The sequence below is a fragment of the Vombatus ursinus genome, unplaced genomic scaffold (assembly GCF_900497805.2).
Source record: "Vombatus ursinus unplaced genomic scaffold, bare-nosed wombat genome assembly UNPS02009770.1, whole genome shotgun sequence".
NCBI classification, from domain to species: domain Eukaryota; kingdom Metazoa; phylum Chordata; class Mammalia; order Diprotodontia; family Vombatidae; genus Vombatus; species Vombatus ursinus.
In genome coordinates this window covers 14,046,217-14,064,100 of record NW_020949548.1, presented here as the reverse complement: position 1 = coordinate 14,064,100, position 17,884 = coordinate 14,046,217, and the positions used below count along the sequence as shown (strand labels likewise).

Genomic DNA, 17,884 nt, shown 5'->3' with positions numbered 1-17,884 from the left:
TGGTTGTTATTCTCATCATCACCATCATCACTACTACTACTACTACTAGTACTATTGCTACTACTAGTACTACTATCATTACTACTACTACTATTACTACCACCACCACCACTACTACTACCAACTACTTCTAGTACTACTACTACCACTACTACTACCACTAGTAGTACCACTAGTAGTAGTACTACTCCTAGTACTACTAGTACTATTACTACTAGTAGTAGTACTACCAGTACTACTAGTACTAGTAGTACTATTACCACTAGTAGTAGTACTAGTACTATTACTACTACTACTACAAAAGAGGAAGAGGTCAGAGAAGTGTGAGTTGAAAGGGGCCCTAGAGACCATATGGTCCAACCTCATTTTGCAGATGAGGAAATTGAGGCCCAAGGAATTCAAGTGAATTGCTCAAGGCCACACAGCTAATAAGTGGCAGAGCCAGAAATTGAACCCAGGTCTTTCCTGGGAATTAATTTTTTAAGGTCATGGAGTGAATCAGCATGTGATCCTGACTCCTTCAGTGACTCCTCTGCCCCTACACTGGGTCAGATCAGGGACCCTTGGCTCCTTTCTCTTGGTCTGCATCATCCCCAGTCCCAGGAGTCTAAGACTCTCCCATCAGGCTCCAAGCCTCCCCCACTACTAAGTTCCTTCCATCCTTATTCAGACTCCCAGTCCTGGCCCCTGCCTGCCTCTCAGCTAAGTCAGGAAAGCAGGACAAGGGATGCCAAAGACGAACTCTGCATACTTCACAATTTTGCTAAGGATGGGGCTTCCAAGGTGCAAGTCAATCACAGAATACAGAAATCATAGAATATAGAATCAGAGGACACAGAAACCTCCGAGACCATCCCTTCCGATTTCTCCATTTTACAGGGGAGGGAATTGAGGCCCAGAGAAGAGAGGGACTTTCCCAGGGTTACGTGATTTAGCCACCCAGATCTCAGTGACTTCTAGTTAATGCAGCTTTCCACCCTATCCCTCTTTCCTTTGTCCTCAATCCTCCCTAGAGCGTGTCTGCTCATTGAGTCTAATTGGCAGAATTTCAGACCTCGGCAGGGAGAGATTTGGGGCAAGTCTTTTCTTTAATCCTATCATTCACCCTACTTGTATGAGGTGCCGTGGAAACGGAGAGCGGAAAGGATCGTTTGGAAATCCTCAACAACCTCCCTCCAATGGGGACATTATGGAGCCCAAGACCCCCAACGCCCCAGGTGGAATTCCAGAGTTGTGCCTACAAAGCAGCTGAGTCCCAAGTTACAGATCACGCAACTTCATGCTCTGTATTCAAAAATCTTGGGTTACAATCTTTGCTCTGCCATTGCTTTCCTGTGTCCCCTTAGGAAAATGACCGTGTCCCTTGGAGCACCTCAATTTTGTGATCTGTAAATGAAGAATAACCTTTTCCATGCCTCCCTCCGAGGGCCATTTTAAAGATCAAAACCAGTAATGTATATATGACAGTCTATGAGGATGTAAGGTAAGAGGCAGCATTTAGGAAAATAAAAGACATGGATGGAGGAAGCCAGGTCCAGAGTACTGTTCCATGGGGTGATTAAGTCTCATCTGACCTTCTGTGGTCCTTTCTAGTTCTGACATACATCCTGTGTTCTTACAGGATCCAGAGCAACCTTGGAGATCATCACGTCCAACCACTTAATTTTACAGAAGATGAAACTGAAGACCAGAGGTAAGAAGTGACCTGCTCAGAGTGCTAAGTAACAAAACCAGGATTTGCCTCCAGGTCCTCTGACTCCAAAGGGCAGCTAGGTGGCACAGTGGATAAAGCGCTGGGCCTAAAGTCGGAAAGATTCATCTGGCAGAGTTCAAATTTGGTTGCAGACACTTGGTGTGTGACCCTGGGCAAGTCATTTCACCCTGTTTGCCTCAGTTTCTTCACCTGTAAAATGAGTTGGAGAAGGAAATGGCAAAACTCCAATATCTTTGCAAGAAAACCCCAAACAGGATCACAAAGAATCAGCCACACTGAAACAACTGAATAAAAACTCTGACCCCAAATCCTGTGTTCTTTTGAATATCACACCCAGTGAAGGCCCCGTTCTAAGCTTGGTATACTATCCTTATCCAGTCAGAAGGGACCTCACAGGGCATTTAGTATATCCTTCTCATTTTACTGATAAGAAAGCAGGACAAAAGGGTGACTTACCATCTAGTTAGCAGAAGGAACAGAGTCGAAATTTGAACCCAGGCCCTCTGACTCTAAAACTAGCCCTGTTTGTCTTGGGTCATGCTGTCTTCAAGTTCTAAGGTCTCTCTGAGTTCATAAATTCCACAGTCTGTGACCCAAATGACTAGCCCTAGCCTAAAAATGTTAAGGGCAGAACTAAGGTGAAAATCCGTCTTTTGATTTAGACCTGCCCCATAGCAGCCTCTAGCCAGGCTCTCTGCTGCCCTCTGCTGTCACTACTGACACCAGCACGCCCAACTCTCCTGAGAGCCATTCACACACCCTTTAGCCTGCTCTGTGTACAGGGTCAAGGCCAGCTCCACTGCCCCTTTCCCCAAGGAGAGAAGACCCCTCTCCTTCTCGAAGCCACGCACGTCTGACTTGTATGCATTTATCCCATTTAAACTTGTCTCATCCTATCTCTGGACACCTCGACCCTCCGTTGCTGCTAATAACAGTTCATTTCCATAATGCTTTAAAGTTCAGTAAGTAGTTGGGTTTTTTTCTTGATAGCAACCCTCTGAAGCAGTTAATGCAAAATGTATTATCTCTGTTTTACAGATGAAGAAACTGAGTCCCAGAGAGTTGCCCAACTCAGCAAACATCAGAACGGGGATCCCAGGGCTCCTTCCACTATGCCGCATTACCTTTCTGGGATACAGCCCCCCGAAGGCTGGAACTGTATCTCTCTATCTGGCCTGGGCAGCAAAGACTGGCCTCTCACCACGTCCCTCCCACCTCCCTCCTTGCCCCGCTCCAACAAGCTCAAAGCATGCAGACAGGTTTAGTTTCCAGGTGTTTTATTGATGTGGGCTGTATGACCACTGGTTTCTAAAACTGCCCAAAACAACAGAAATGGCACAGCCGCTAATAAACACTAACAGAGCGGTTAGACTGTAAGAGGCCTCGCCTCGTAAGAAAAAAAAAAAAAAAGACGACTTACAAAACACTCAACGGAAGGTTAAATAAATAAAATCAAAAACCAGAGACAATGACACGGCGGTCCAAACTCATTCTTCATTTTCTCCTGGGCAGGCATTGCCGCGTACCAGGAGAAGACACTCTGCTCCATGCTCTATTCCAAGACCTGGGTCCGAGCTTTCCTTCCTCCTCAAATAATACTGACAACCAAAAAGAAAGAAAATGGGGGGGGGGGGGCTGAGGTGACTCAAAACAAAACCCAACGGGGCCCTTCCCCAGCCCATTCGCCAGGGGTGGGGTGGGTTCCATCCAAGCACACGTTGGTGATGGTGCGAATATAGAAAACATGACAACCACAGCGTCACAGGACGTCGGGGCTGGAAGGGACCTTGGAGATCATTTAGTCCAGCCCCTCATTTGACAGATGAAGAAACTGAGGCCTAGACAGAGGAAATGACTTGGCCAGGGTCACAGGACCAGTCCGCAGCGGAGTCAGGGCCAGAAGGCGGATGTCCTTGCCCATACCAGGTGCAATGGGACATGGCCCAGGAGTTTCTGACCCAAAGGCCCCACTGGAGGCCGATTCCGAGGACACCGAAAGGGTCACCGGACATATGGAAAACACCACAGCTTGAGAATAAGCTGCTCAAGGCTCATCTCTTCCCTCGCTCCCTTTCACATGAGAGTGTGAAAGCAGTTCTGCATAGAGACTCTAAAATAGATTTTTTATTCCAAAATCCTTTTTTTTCCCTTTTTACATCAAGTTCACGCCTCCTATCGCTTCCCGCACTGCGCCTGGAGGCTTGCTCGGCACACCAAGTCTGAGCTCTCTGCGGGCCCCCTGGCCTCGGGGGAAGCCAGGCCCGGGTAGGGCCCCTCACCCCCGGGTGGGGTCAGATGTCGATCCCTTTGACCAGGGACGTCTCCAGCGTGATGTTGAACTCCTGCAAGGTCTGCAGCACCCGGATCAAGGAATTGACGAGCGTGTGGTCCTTGAGGAGCGCCACATCTTCGTACATCTGTGCTGTGATCGGACAGTCCGCGAGCAAGGCTATCCAGTGGTGCAGGAGGTGATCTCTGCCCAGACCAGGACAAGCGTGGAAAAAAGGGAGAGAGAGAAAATTGTATGCATTAGAGGCACAGCCAGGCCCACGGGGCTCATCACTGCGCTCAGGGACCTCCTGGGACAGGATGAGACACCCAGAAGATGGCGCGCGGGTCAGGAGCTTTGTTTTATTTTTTGGGGGGGGAGGGCAGGAGATTTGTGTGCGCGTATGTGCGAGGCTATATTAACCATCCCCTCCCCTTAAGTCCTATTCTGGCATGAAGGAGCACTCTGGGGTCTCAACAGCTATGTCAATGGAGCGCAAAAATCCTAGGAGAGATAGACCTAAATTAAAGGACCGGTAATGGTACGTCTGTCAACTGAAAATTAGCCTAATTAAATTGGGAGAGGCTCATCACCCCAGAGTGACAAATTTTTTTTGGCAATGATAATTCACAGACATGAAGGGGCTGCGATCTGTACCTACGCCCATAAAATCACAGACCCTTAGAGTGACTGAAGCCTGAGCCACCTACCACCAGGAAAGCTGTAGCAGGAGACAGAGAGGGAAGGAGACAAGGCCCAGGATAAGGGCTCGTGCTCAAATCCCCACGCTGGAAAAAAGAAGTCCTGAAGGACAGACACTACCCAGACTATGGGCAGCCCATGGTTTGGTCCATCAGTATCTCCATCTTAAATGACATTGCAGATGGATGGTGAGCTGTGCCCAGAATCGAAGAGGAAACGGAAATGACGGTGGATGGGATTTGGGGAACCACATGGGCTCTGAAGGATCCTGAGCCACTCACTGCATCATCCTTTTTAAACACAAGTGGTCTTCTGGTGGCATTCAATGGCTACCAATCATGGAACCCCATGACCTCCATAAAATCAAAACTGCAAGTGCCAAAGGGCACTGGTGGAGGCATCGGCCAAAGTATGATAGCAACAACTCAAGGGCAAAAAATAATGGAGAAGACAGCATCATAAGTATAGTGGACCAGAAAGAGAGAGAGGGACAAACGAGAGACCAGCTAGGTGCTGGACTGGTATCCATGACATATAAGAAAACTCAGAGGAAGGGCTCCAGCTCTATGGATGGTTTTCTTATGGAGGGCTTAGAGACCAACACAGACAAGGAATGCACAGAATAAGAAGGTATGAATGGCCCAAGATTGGCACACCAATCCCAGTAAGATTACAGCCCTGCCTATGGATATGAGGAAGGGATAAACATTCTGCCCTCCCCTCACTTCACCAATGGGGTGTGTCTTTCCCAATATAGATAAAACAGAAACATATCCATATACACTCAGAGGGAATCTGTAACCCCTGAAAAAGGTCTCTTTGGTTTGCCTGAAGGAATGGCTACAATAGCTATTTTTTCTGGCATCTACAGTACAGCTGTTCTGCCAGCCAAGCTACACATTTTTAAATGGCGGTCTTTGTGCTTTGACCACATGTACAAAACTGCACTATCCAGGATATGTTCTGAGAGGGGCTGCCCGGTTGGCCAAAGGCATACCTGGCTCCCAGACACACCAACATCTGGAATTTGCCATCTTTGCCGATGTTGCGGGGGGTATTGTTGATGGCGGTGACAAAGCGGCAGAAGTTTCGGGCCCTCGTCTGCCAGTTCTCCTCAGGGACAAGATCACTCTGGTCCAGGGTCTCGTAGTAGGTTTGTGCTTTTTCTTTAAAGAAGATGAGAAGTTTGGACCTCAGCACAGACATTCCTGGGCTGCCCTGCCAGAGGCCAGTGTCTAGACTCCCTGCTGCCTGGGTCCACCCTTCAGATAGAAACATTCAGGCACAGTCTGTCTCTGTTTCTTCCACTCAATCCCTGAGCACCCTTCTTAACAGAACATAACACAGGACTGATTTTTAAAAATGATTCTTGTTGCTGTTGTATATTTTAAACATTAGCACTCTCTCCCTCTTGAAATTACTCAATTTTACCTTGTGGATGCTTTGCATTTACCCATGCACCTGTTGGACTTCCACCTGCCCTAAATCCAAGCAGAATGTAAGTTTCTTGAGGACGGGGATGGGTTTTGTCTTTGTATCTCCAGGGTCTTACATACACATCTAATGTTTAATTCAGTCTGTTGAACATGTAGATGGTACACAGTTCTGGGGTCACAGCTAGTATGCAATAACTTTATTTAATTGACTTTAAACAGTTTTAAGTCTCCTGTTCTTAATTTTAAACATTAAGAGAAACACTTTCTATTTAAAAGAAGCAAAGACCCCTAAAATGTTAGCACTGCAAGTCTCTAGGCCTCTAGAGATCATCAAGCCCCAATCCTTTCATTTAACACAGGAGAAACTGAGGCCCGGACAGGAAGTAAGGGTCACACAGTGAGAGGGACGAGGGCCAGGAATCTTGATCCTGGGACTTCCGACACCCAGGACAAAGTGTTCTCTGTCATTTGTGGGATGAAGAGGAGGTAGAACTGAGTTAAAAGAACCCCAAAATGCTGCTTTTTCAATGCAATGAAAGCACCAGCACTGATTAAGGGCCTGTCTGATAGAGCACCTCCTGCCCAGACAGGACCCCTGCGGCTCTCGGCAATCTCAGCTAGGTCCTGGGGTACGAATCAACCATGAGACGAGACAGTCTCCACCTTCAAGGACCTTACGTTGTGCTTTTAAATGACATCTCTCCAACCCTGTTCATTTTTTCCCCTGTGGATCTGTAACTCTCTGGGGAAAAAGATTTGACGCCCCCCAACCCTTCTCCTAAAGCAGACACACATACTCAAACATAAATATCCAATGAAATGGTGCCCAAGCAGCTGATGAAGAACCTAAATCTGGGATGTTCTCACAGATGCTCCATCTTCATGGGGGAACCTACATACCGCTTGACCTCAGACCACCAGCTGGCTCCTGCCAGGGGGAGCTGGGGACACCCTATCCTGTGGCCTGGTACCTATCAGTCCTCAAAATACCAGAGATGGTAGAACTCCACAAGGCATCTAGGCTAACTGCTACCTCAGTAAGAATCTTTTCTATAGTTTGCCTGACACTTGAACATTTCCAGTGACAAGGAGCTCACTACCTTCCAGGAGCCCGTTTCACCCAAAATATGTTAAGAACTTCTGCCTGATACTGAGCCAAAGTCTGCCTCCCACCTATCCCTAAATTGGTCTTATTTCTGGACTTTGGGATCATATATTATACCAGTTATTGGCCTTATTTCTATGGGCCCCGGACCCACAATACTCCAACTGTGGTGTGACCAGCACAGAGGATGCCACAGACACTGGTTAAATGGGAATGGTTCACTGGGGAGGCAGCGGTCTCATCCCAAATGTGGGACTCTTGTACCCTCCTTTCTACTTTCCCCTTCCCCCCCCAATCCTGACCCTCACCTCAACTCACCCAGAAAATCCCAAATGAAGACGTTTTTGAAGAGCCGGGGGGATTTAAATCCGTGCTGAAAGACTTGCTCCAGAGCAGACACCAGGCCACACTCGCCACACAGCAGGAGCGTAAGGCTGCCGCGCTGCAAAATAACCACAAAGCTCTTGGGTCCCAGGGACGCCTCGTCTTCTTGGGGAGCCCCAGCCGAGACTGGGCACTTGGTAGGCCACCCACAGCAAAGCTGAGCCCAGCATTCCCCTAAACTTATAGTGACCTCCAGAGACTAAAAGGCCATCACACAGGGATGGCTGGAAAAAGAATGAATTTCTAGTTGGGGAAAAGAGGGAGAGGAAGGCAGGATGAGCAGATGCTGTGTCTCCCCGGGACTTTGGGGTCCTCCATGAAGAGTACAATGAGATGCTTTCCTCTTCCCCAAACTTGCTTCCCTCCTAATCCAACAGTGGAAAAGCAACTAGGCCATGAATACTAAAGCCATCCATGTGGTCTCAAAAGCCCCATCTACAATGTGAGCTGCTCAAACATAAGTAATAATAATAATAATAATAATAATAATAATAATAAACAACTTCCATCATCAGAGTGTCTTCTTATGAACCTGGTACTTCTCTCATAACCCTACGTGGTGGAGGACAATGCATGTAGTGCATCTCCTTTTATAGAGGAGGAAACAGAGGCTCAGGAAAGTGAAATCAGTTGTCCACACTGGCCCAGGTCAAAGCCAGGCCTCAAACCTAGGTCTCCTCCGTTTGAGACCAAGGCTCCTTCCCATGTCCCACTGCCTCCCACAATTCTGCCCCTGTAGCTCTGGGTCACGGAAGGGAAACTCACCTCTTTCTCTGGCTTATGGAAATGCTTGACGATGCCGTTGACGGCCTCCCCGATGGACTCCTGGATCTGCCCCGTATTTAACTCTGCATAAGACAGAACCAAACCCAAGGTTCGTCGTGGTCATTCTCCCACAGCCCGGTGTGTTATTCCCTCTCCTCTTCCCATCCCCCAGCAGAGGACACACAGGGCTGCTGTAGTCCAAGACAAAGGCACCTGACCCAAGGGAAGCTATAACTTCAGCAAAGGGGAGAAGGTCCTGCAACAGAGGCCACGGGGTCATAGGATTCAGAGTGAGAACGGTCATCTAGTCCAGCCGCCTGCCGCCAGCCAGGCAGCTAACCTGAGGCAATGGACCAGAACAGGGTTAAAGACACGAGTGCCAAGAGCTGCCAACCAGGCCCAACCTGAGGCTCTGTTCAGCAGTCTTGCAGGTGTGAGCTCAAAGGACCACAGATAGGCTGAAAAGAAGGGCAGGGAAGGGGTCAACTAGTCCATCCCCCTGCCTCTGTGCAGGGTCACCTCCAATCACCCCAGAGCTCTGTGCTCTCCTCTTCAAGACCTTGGCCAGACAGGCCAAAGAGTTCACTGTTCATCCTCAGTAAAAGGATAAAAAGCATTTCCGCTAGAGGGTGAGAGAGGGCAAAGCAGGAATTGTCAGGGAGCGCGGATAGTTTCCAAGGGGAAGCAGCTCTGGGGCCCCGATCCCTATGGGGGTGTGGGGGGGGGGAAAGCAGGCCCAGAGACCCTCTGAGGGAGAGCTAGGAGTGCTCACAGTGAAAGGCTCAATGCCTTTCTGTGACCTACCCTGCCCCTCCCCTCCAACTTACTTGGCTTGTTACTGGGAGAGATGGTGACAAGCCTCCGTATCATGCTGGGTGACTGCTGCAAGGGCGGTGTTCGGCACTGCCTCTCATCTGCCTCAGGGTGCGAAGTGAGCAGTTCCCCAACCAGGATCCTCTCCAGGCTCCCATCATCCATCCCTTTCCCGAGCCACCTGCCGCAGGGGAACCTAGGGGTACAGCCATGCGGTGCCACGGTCACCCGGGCGATGCCCCCACACACACACATGCCCATGGCCATACACATCCTGGGGCTCCTCCCCGTGGGTCACTCCTATGCTCCTGCCTCCAGGAGTAAGCAAAGCTTCCTTAGACACTGGATAACCACGGCAGCTCCCATTTCAACATGGCGATTTAAGGTTTACAAAGTACTTCTACCCCAGTGAGGCAAGTAACATGAACACTAACATTTCCTTATTATGAACGAGGCTGCTCAAGGCTGCTCGTGGTCCTTGGATGTGGAATATCAGCAATACCAGCCCTCTCCCTCCAGTTTAGAGGGGCTCAGCCCGCCCCGAGGAGCTGGGGACGCGCTTACTTATACGTGTGTCCCGTGATCTCATTTCTGACCATCACGTGCTCCACAAGCCACTTGGCATACAATCCCGAGTTATCATGGCCGATCTGGACAGTGGTGAGCTTTCCCAGGTTCTGGTACTGCCGAGTCCAAAAAAGAGAGGGGAGGGTGCAGCGATGTAACAGGAAACCAGGAGAAGCAGGCCGCAGAACAAGGGGCTTCCCCGACCAGGCCACAAACTGTTCCACAGCAACTTTTAACAAAGGTCTGAAGGGCCCTCCAGGGCTGATGTGCACCCCCAGCACAGCCACCCCTGCCCAATGCCAGCTCTGGCCTTTGGAAGCCACGGGACCAACCCCATCCCTGAGCCAAACACCTATCGAGCTTTCTGGGTCATGGATGTGGTGACACATGGTGATGCACAGATACGTGCATATGTACACATGTGTACAAAGTCATACAAGTGTGTATACATGCATGCATGCGCGTAGGTATATAGGTGTGCGTTACGATGTATACATATATAAATGTAACATAAATACACATGCATGTTTAAGCATATACATTGATACGTCATATATCTCATATAATTTGTCAGTGTTAATCAATTGAGAGGAAACTATTTTCTCTCAATCTTAGTTCCTCTCGTAAAGGGATGGGGAATGTGGCTTGTGCAGGGAGCAAAGAAATTCAGCGGATGCACGGGGAGAGAACACGTCACCGGCTCTCTACAGATAACTTTGTAAAAGATCTATAAACTCATTAGGCTTAGCACAGAGACTACCATTTTCCTGACCTCCCTGGGCCTTGGTTTCTTCCTCTCTGAGAGGAGAGGGCCAGACTAAAGGATCTCTCAGGTCCCGTTGGAGCTCTTCCAAGGCAACGATCTCTCTGGGGTGAGAACATACCTCAAAGGTCATCTCCAAGACGCTCCTGGGGACCTGCAGGATCTGCGTCTCCCCCAGCTCTCCCGAGATGCAAATCCAAGGATTGGCGGTGAACATGGAGCCACCCAGCTTCTTGCTGGGGATGATCAGGATGTGGTACGGGATCACTGCGCAGGGAGAAGTCACGGGCGCACTTGAGGTTAGGCTGAAGTAAGGCTCAGTGACAATCACCCCCCACACAGCTGCTACCTGCCCGTCATTAATAACCATTTTGGTATCACTTGCTGGTTCCTCTACAACAATCTGTGAGGGAGACCCCTCTGGCCCGACCAGTGACCTGCCCCTGGAGGTCCCCACCCATGCGGCTGAGAAGGAAGGGAGAGCTGCGAGCCCCCACCAGCGGTCCTCACAACTAGAGGACCCAATGGAGCATGACCTCAGCGACAAGGGCCCAAACTCAGAATCGAGCAACTAAGGAACAACTGCTACCACGGGGACACGGGAGACCAGGCCACATCATGCGGTCACACAGATCTGACTCACAGCAAGCAGCTCACGACCAGCTTCATGCTGGGCAGAGTTACAAGAGAATGCTGGACTACGGGCCAGGAAGACCTGCATTCAAATCCTGCTTCTGACACTGACAAACTGTATGAACCTTGGCAAATCATTTGACCTCTCTCAGCCTCCTCATCTGTAAAATGGGGGTGATAAAGACTTTCAGTCTGAGGATCTGGGTTCAAATTCCACCTCTGATGTTTACTACCTGTGTGACCTTAAGTTAAACTTAACTTTCCTTGGCCTTAGTGTTTCCATCTATAAAATGAGGAGGCTGCACTAGCTGATTTCTGAGGTCCTTTCCAACTATACAAATTTGATCCTAGAATCCTAAAGTGTTTTGCAAAACCTCAAAGCACTATGTAAGTGCCAGTTGGTTTATATTTTTATTTATGTTTCAAAACAGGACATAGGAACTTAAAGGTCACCCCAGGGACACTCCATAGGGGTCATGGATCCTTCCCAAAACTAGTCAGTGCTGGTGTAATATCCAGGACAAACTATGAGTTTCCTCACAGGGAAAAGGGATGAAAATTCAGAATTCTGCTGATCCAGAAGAGAAAACACAAGAGAGTTTTTCTTAACCTTTTCTGTGACACAGACCCCTTTGGTGAAGCCTACAGAGCCTTTTCTCAGACTAACGTTTTTTAAATGCCTTACATAAAATACAAAGGATTACAAAGGAAACCAATCATGTGGAAATACAGTGAAGAACTACATTCACATATGTGTGAATTTTTTTTTAAGTTCACAGAATCCAGGTCAAAAACTCCTTCACAAGAGTCTGCCTCCACTGCCTCAAGATTCTACAATTCAAATACCGCTTAAGTCCCAGAACTCAGTGGATGATCTAATCTTCAAAAAACATTAATAATGCCATTATTATTCTTCACTTGACTCAGTTTTGTAACTTTGGTTCCAAAGTGTTCTCTCATCGTCTCACTTTGTCCTTAGAACGTTCCATTCCTTTTACAGAGTAAAGAAACTGAGTCGAACCCATGTCTCTCCTACCTCCTTCACAATACCACCCTGGAGGGCATTTCTTTCCCCTTCTACCCAGAGCCAGCCATGCCTCCATTTGAGGAGCCAAGGCCGCAGAATGCTCTTCTACAAAATGACTTTAAAAGGGCCTGGCCTTCCAGCTTTGTCATGCTCTCTTTCCTGAGTTTCTAAGTGCCCCACGACTGAATGGTGCCCTCGCCTCCAGGCAGAGACTGACGGGGACGGTCACCTGGCCTACCAGTAATGTGAAACAACTAGCGCCATATCAGCAGCATGCTGACCCAGAGGGTTGTGCTCGCCAACCCAGAATGGGGTCGTGCCAAAGAGCTTCAGGAACAGTCGTTCTCTCTACCCAGAAATGGCAAATGTGCACTTATATGCACGCGCACACACACACACACAGAGTACATGCACATATACACATACTCACACATTCATACATATTTATATACCTACATGTGCACATATACATATATGTAACACCCACACACATGCACTCATATACATGCCCATATATGTAACACCCACACACATGCCCACACATACATTCATATACACATACCTTCACACACTCATACACACAGATACACACCCTCACACACACTATACACACACATATACATACATACATATACACATACATTCACACACCTTCACACACACATACATACACACACTCACACACTATACACATACACACACATTCAAAAGGTAGTAAAAAGCCAACAGGAAATGGGTTGCCTTTTTCTTAGAAAAAGAAAAAAACAAAAGGATGAGAGTGAAGTCTCCAAAAAAGTTCACCTCAGACTGCAAAGCGGGGATGGGAGATGAGAGCTACTCACTGATTGTCGTGAAGACATTGGTGAAGCAAAAGTAGTCCACAGCATTGAAGGACAGGAGGTGGTAAAGGAACTGCTCCTTCTCGTCATCACAGCGCAGGAAAGCATAGCGCTTGTACAACTTCCTGCCAAGGGAAGGCCACACATAAGCCTCAGGGAGATGGCGGGGGCTTAGGAGGACCAGGGACCTGGCCAGGCTGAAGAAGGAATGGCCTTCAACATTTTGAAGGGTAAGAATAGGCAGAACTGGGTTCAGCTGTTCCCTGTCTTCATTAAGGACTACAAGGAAATGGTTACATGACAGCATCACAAGAATCACGGATCTGGAAAGGACCTTGGAGATCTTGCAGTACTTTACAGAAGAGGAAACTGAGGCTCAGAGTGCTTCAGCAATGTGTCCAGGGTCACCCAGATTGCAGGTGCCAAGCCAGGATCTCAAGGGTCCTCTGTCTCCACATGTCTGTGGCTCCCTTTCCACCATACCACATAACAATCCTTCAGATAACTGAAAGAGTAATCACGTCTTCCCAAGGTTCTCTCTAGAAGCTAAACATTCACCAAATCCTCAAGTTCTAAGAGACATTGGAGGCTGCCTTCCCACGCCCGAACAGAATCCTTCTACATCACACTCAACAAGGGACAACCTAGTCTCTGCGGGATGACCTCCAGTGACAGGGAGCTCACTGCCTTCCCAAGGTGTCCTATCCCACTGCATGGATGGAGCTAAATGTTCAGAAGTTGTCACCTTAGAAGAAACCTCAATCTGCCTTTTCCCAACTCCTACCATTGCTGCTAACTCTGCCATCTGCAGGCTAGCAAAGCCAACCCAATCCCTCTCCCTCATCCACAACAAAGCCTTTCAAATACTTGGAGAAGTTATCACATCCCACCTTCTCCTTCCATTCCCCTTACTTCCAAAGCTTCCCTTCTCCAGGCTAAATATCTTCACTTCATTCAACCCATCCTTACGGAAGGAACTCAAAGCCCTTCACGGCTGCCCTCCTCTGAACATCACTAGCTTATTAATATCCTTTTAAAAATGTGATCCCCAGAACTGAACACAATATCCCAGACATGATCTGACCAAGGAGGAGCATGGTAGGGCTGCCATCTCCCTGGTCCTGAAAACTACAACCCTCTTAAGGCACTTGAAGATGCCACCAGCTACCACATTCCATAGTTGACTTGTACTGCCCCTGCTGGGCCACTAAAATTGCTCCTTCCTTTTTCAGATGAGCTGCTGTCAAGCAGCTGTTTAATACTTGAAGAAGTTGGGGGTGGAGTTTGAGCTCAAGTGAAAGACTTTATATTTCTCTGTATTAAATTTCACCTTCTGATTTGGCCCCACTTTCTGGCTTGGGAAGATCTTTCAACATCTCCAGTTCCTTCCACCAATCATTGTGTGGTAGACTCAATCACACCCCTCTCTCTCTCTCCCTCAACAGCCCAGGCCACCTTCAAATTTTACTCCATGACCTCTGCTTTCTTTGAGGGCTTTCCCATGCAAGAGGGAGAAGGATTAAATGTGTTCTGCCAGGCCCCAGATGGCAAAATGAACAGTAATGGCGGAGGTAGTGAGAAAGTCAAATTGAGGTTTCACTTCTGAACACACATAGACATCCCCAAGCAGAATGGGATATGGGGGGGGTGGGGGGTGGCGCAGTGTGTTCCCCCTCATAGGAGGTCATCAAGCAAAGACTGGATGGTCACTTGTTGAGTATGATGTAGAACTGTTTCTAACCTCACCATTTCATAGTCCCTGAAACTTATTCTCCACCCCCCCAAAATTCAAGAATTTAAAACAAATTTCCGACAGCTCATTTCCCAAGAACAAAAGGTTCAATGGCATGTACCCTGAACACTTGGTAAATATGAACTTAGTGAACTGAATTTTCATCTGGGTATAAAGACCTACCAAACCATGCTGTTCTTAATTCTTAAAGATCAATCTAGTGATTTCAGAGTATTCCTGTGAAAAAAAAAGTTAGGATGTCTTATAATACACAGCTCTAAATCTCTGCCTGGACAAGGTGATGGTGGGGAAAACAGAATAAAGAGACAGAGTTCTGTGGCAGAATTCACCGTGAATGGGCTATGGAAGGAAAGGAGGGGACACGGCAAAACCAACACCCAAAAGTGGAACGCAACAGCAGAGTCGGCATGGCCCCAGAAGAGCTCACCCGAAGCATTAAGCACAGCCCTCCCGTTGACCAACTCTACCTCGCACCCATCATCTGCCTTCCCTCCACGAAGGGCATGCAGGTTCTTCTTACTTGGTGAGCTCGTGATCTGAAAGCAGCTGCTTCAGGTGCCGGGAAAGTAACTTCTTCTCCATGCTCAGCCGGACCCAGGCCCTGGCCTTGCCAACATCAGTTTTGATCTCCCCGATGTTCTGGATGTGCCTAGAGGAGAGGCAGACCTGCTTCAGCGATCGCCCGAGGGAGGGAAGGGAGCAGCTGCCAGAAGAACCAAGATGAGACCCCTCCCCACTCTTTCAAATTCCTCTACGTCTGAAGGTCTACGAGATATTGCTGCAAGAGGCACTAAGGACGAAAGGCTCCTTCTGTACCCAAGGGTCCTGTTTCAGCGGCTCAAAGCTGCTCCTAAAAGCCAATGCAGGTTGTGAAGCAGCCTACTTTCCTATAGCACAGTTAAAAAGTTTCTTAAAGAATTCTCCAACTGATAAATGGTCAAAGGATATGAAAGGCAGTTTTCAGAGGAAGAAATTAAAGCCATCTATAGTTATATGAAAAAATGCTCTGAATCACTATTGATCAGAGAAATGCAAATCAAAACAACTCTGAGGTCCCACATCACACCTATCAGATTGACTAACATGACAAAACAGGAAAATGATACATGCTGGAGCTGTGGGAAAATTGGAACACCAATACATTGTTGGTAGAGTTGTGAACTGATCCAACCATTCTGGACAGCAATTTGGAACTATGCCCAAAGGGCTATAAAATGATGTACACCCTTTGACCCAGCAATACCACGTCACAGGCTGTATCTCAAAGAGATCATAAAAAAGGGAAAAGAATCCATATGTACAAAAATATTTATAGCAGCTCTTTTTGTGGTGGCTAACAATTGGAAATTGAGGGGATGCCCATCAACTGGGGAATGGTTGAACAAGTTGTGGTATATAAATGTCATGGAATAATATTGTGCTATAAGAAATGATGAGCAAGTGGACATCAGTAAAACCCGGAAAGACTTATATGATGATGCTGAGTGAAGTGAGCACAACCAGGAGAACGTTGTACACAGCAACAGCCACACTGTGCGATGACTGACTCTGATGGACTTAGCTCTTCTCAGTAATGCAAGGACGGAGACAACTCCAAAAGTCTCACAATGGAAAAGGCTACCCACATCCAGAGAAAGAACTCTGCAGTCTGAATGCAGATGGAAGCACGCTATCTGGTCTCCTTTTCTTTTGTTGTTTTGTTTTCATTCTTCTTTCTAGTGGCTCCTCCTATTGGTTCTAATTCTTCTATACATCATGACTAATGTGAAAATATGCTTAATATGAACGTAAAAGTAAAGCCTATATCAGATTGCATGCCGTGTTGTGGTGGGAAAAGGAGAGGGAGGGAGAGAAAATTTGAAACTCAAAATCTTATGGAAGTGAATGTTGAAAACTAAAAAATTAATAAATAAATTGTTTAATTTAAAAAAGAAAAAAAGTTTCTTGAAGAAACTTTAAAAACAAAAACTCCCAAATATCGACAAAAGTCTCATGGGAAAAAAAATGACAACTGAGAAACCTTCTTGGGTTAGTCTGGACCACACAGTGGTCCATAGAATGCTAAATCCTTTACACAGAACCCTTTGTGAATGCAAACAGACCTCATGTCCTGGATGAGAGAGATCCTTAAGGGAGGCATGGCAGAGCTTGCATCAGACTTCCTCCGTTCTGAATCCAATAGTATTCCTAAGAACAAGAAGTCAATTCAGCATTTCCAAAGAGCTTTGAACAGTCACTCACTGATCAAAATGGCGGTATGTATGGATACGTACATGCGTGCATAGATACATGTACCTAGATGCATGGCAACACATCTGTGTCTGTATGTATAATTATACACCACGTTGTGTACCACCTCCCAACTGGCTTCTGCCTCCCGGCTTTCCCCTCTTCAGTCCAGCTCTTCCTGATGTGCAGATCTCATCATGTCCCTCTTTTTGGTCAAACATAAATAAATCCCTCAAAGTCCACGGTCTGACTCCACCCCACCTTTCCATTCTCATTCTCATTTCTTCCTCCTCCTCACCAGTCCCTAATCTCATTCCACCTTCCACCCACCTGGGAAGCACTCACACAGGCAATTCCCCATCCCAGGAACGGAATGAACTTCCTCCCCCAGCTCTGCCTGCTGGAAACTCTCTACCTTCAGGGTCCATCTCAGGTGCCATCCTCTCTAAGAAATCTTCCCCTATCCCCTGTCCCCCAGGACAAGAGTCCTCTCTGTCTTCAAATTCTCTTAAGAGTACATTTTGTCTGGATGACAAATCTTTTGTCTCCATGCACTGTCTCATATTTTTGTGTATATAAGATATCTCCCCTACCCTCCATTAATAATAACAGTAGTAACAGTAGAAGTAGAAGTAGTAGTAGTAGGAGTAGTAGTAGATGGTGGTGGTAGTAGTAGTGATGGTAGTAGTAGCAGTAGAAGTAGTGGTAGTGATAGTGGTAGTGGTGGTAGTAGTAGTAGTAGTAGTAGTAGTAGTAGCAGTAGTAGAAGTAGTGGGAGTAGTAGTAGTGGGAGTAGTGGTAGTGATAGTGGTAGTGGTAGTAAGTAGAAGTAGTAGTTGTAGTTGTAGTAGTAGTAGTAGTAGTAGTGGTAGTAGTAGTAGTGGT

At 47.4% G+C, this 17,884-nt stretch overlaps 1 protein-coding gene across 2 annotated transcripts in view; it reads right to left on the bottom strand.

Annotated features, from left to right (window-relative positions):
• Positions 1 to 2,974: 2,974 nt before the first annotated feature.
• DENND5A (DENN domain containing 5A) overlaps positions 2,975 to 17,884 on the bottom strand; it is a 97,103-nt gene continuing 82,193 nt past the window's right edge. For both annotated transcript variants that reach the window (XM_027852696.1, XM_027852697.1), the window contains exons 14-23: positions 16,873 to 16,957; positions 15,291 to 15,419; positions 13,021 to 13,142; positions 10,640 to 10,785; positions 9,753 to 9,871; positions 9,203 to 9,384; positions 8,376 to 8,458; positions 7,545 to 7,668; positions 5,683 to 5,851; positions 2,975 to 4,189 (exon numbers count right to left, since the gene is read on the bottom strand). In XM_027852696.1, coding sequence (XP_027708497.1) covers positions 4,006 to 4,189; positions 5,683 to 5,851; positions 7,545 to 7,668; positions 8,376 to 8,458; positions 9,203 to 9,384; positions 9,753 to 9,871; positions 10,640 to 10,785; positions 13,021 to 13,142; positions 15,291 to 15,419; positions 16,873 to 16,957 — 1,343 coding nt within the window. In that variant the 3' untranslated portion in view covers positions 2,975 to 4,005. The remainder of the gene's footprint in view (positions 4,190 to 5,682; positions 5,852 to 7,544; positions 7,669 to 8,375; positions 8,459 to 9,202; positions 9,385 to 9,752; positions 9,872 to 10,639; positions 10,786 to 13,020; positions 13,143 to 15,290; positions 15,420 to 16,872; positions 16,958 to 17,884) is intronic.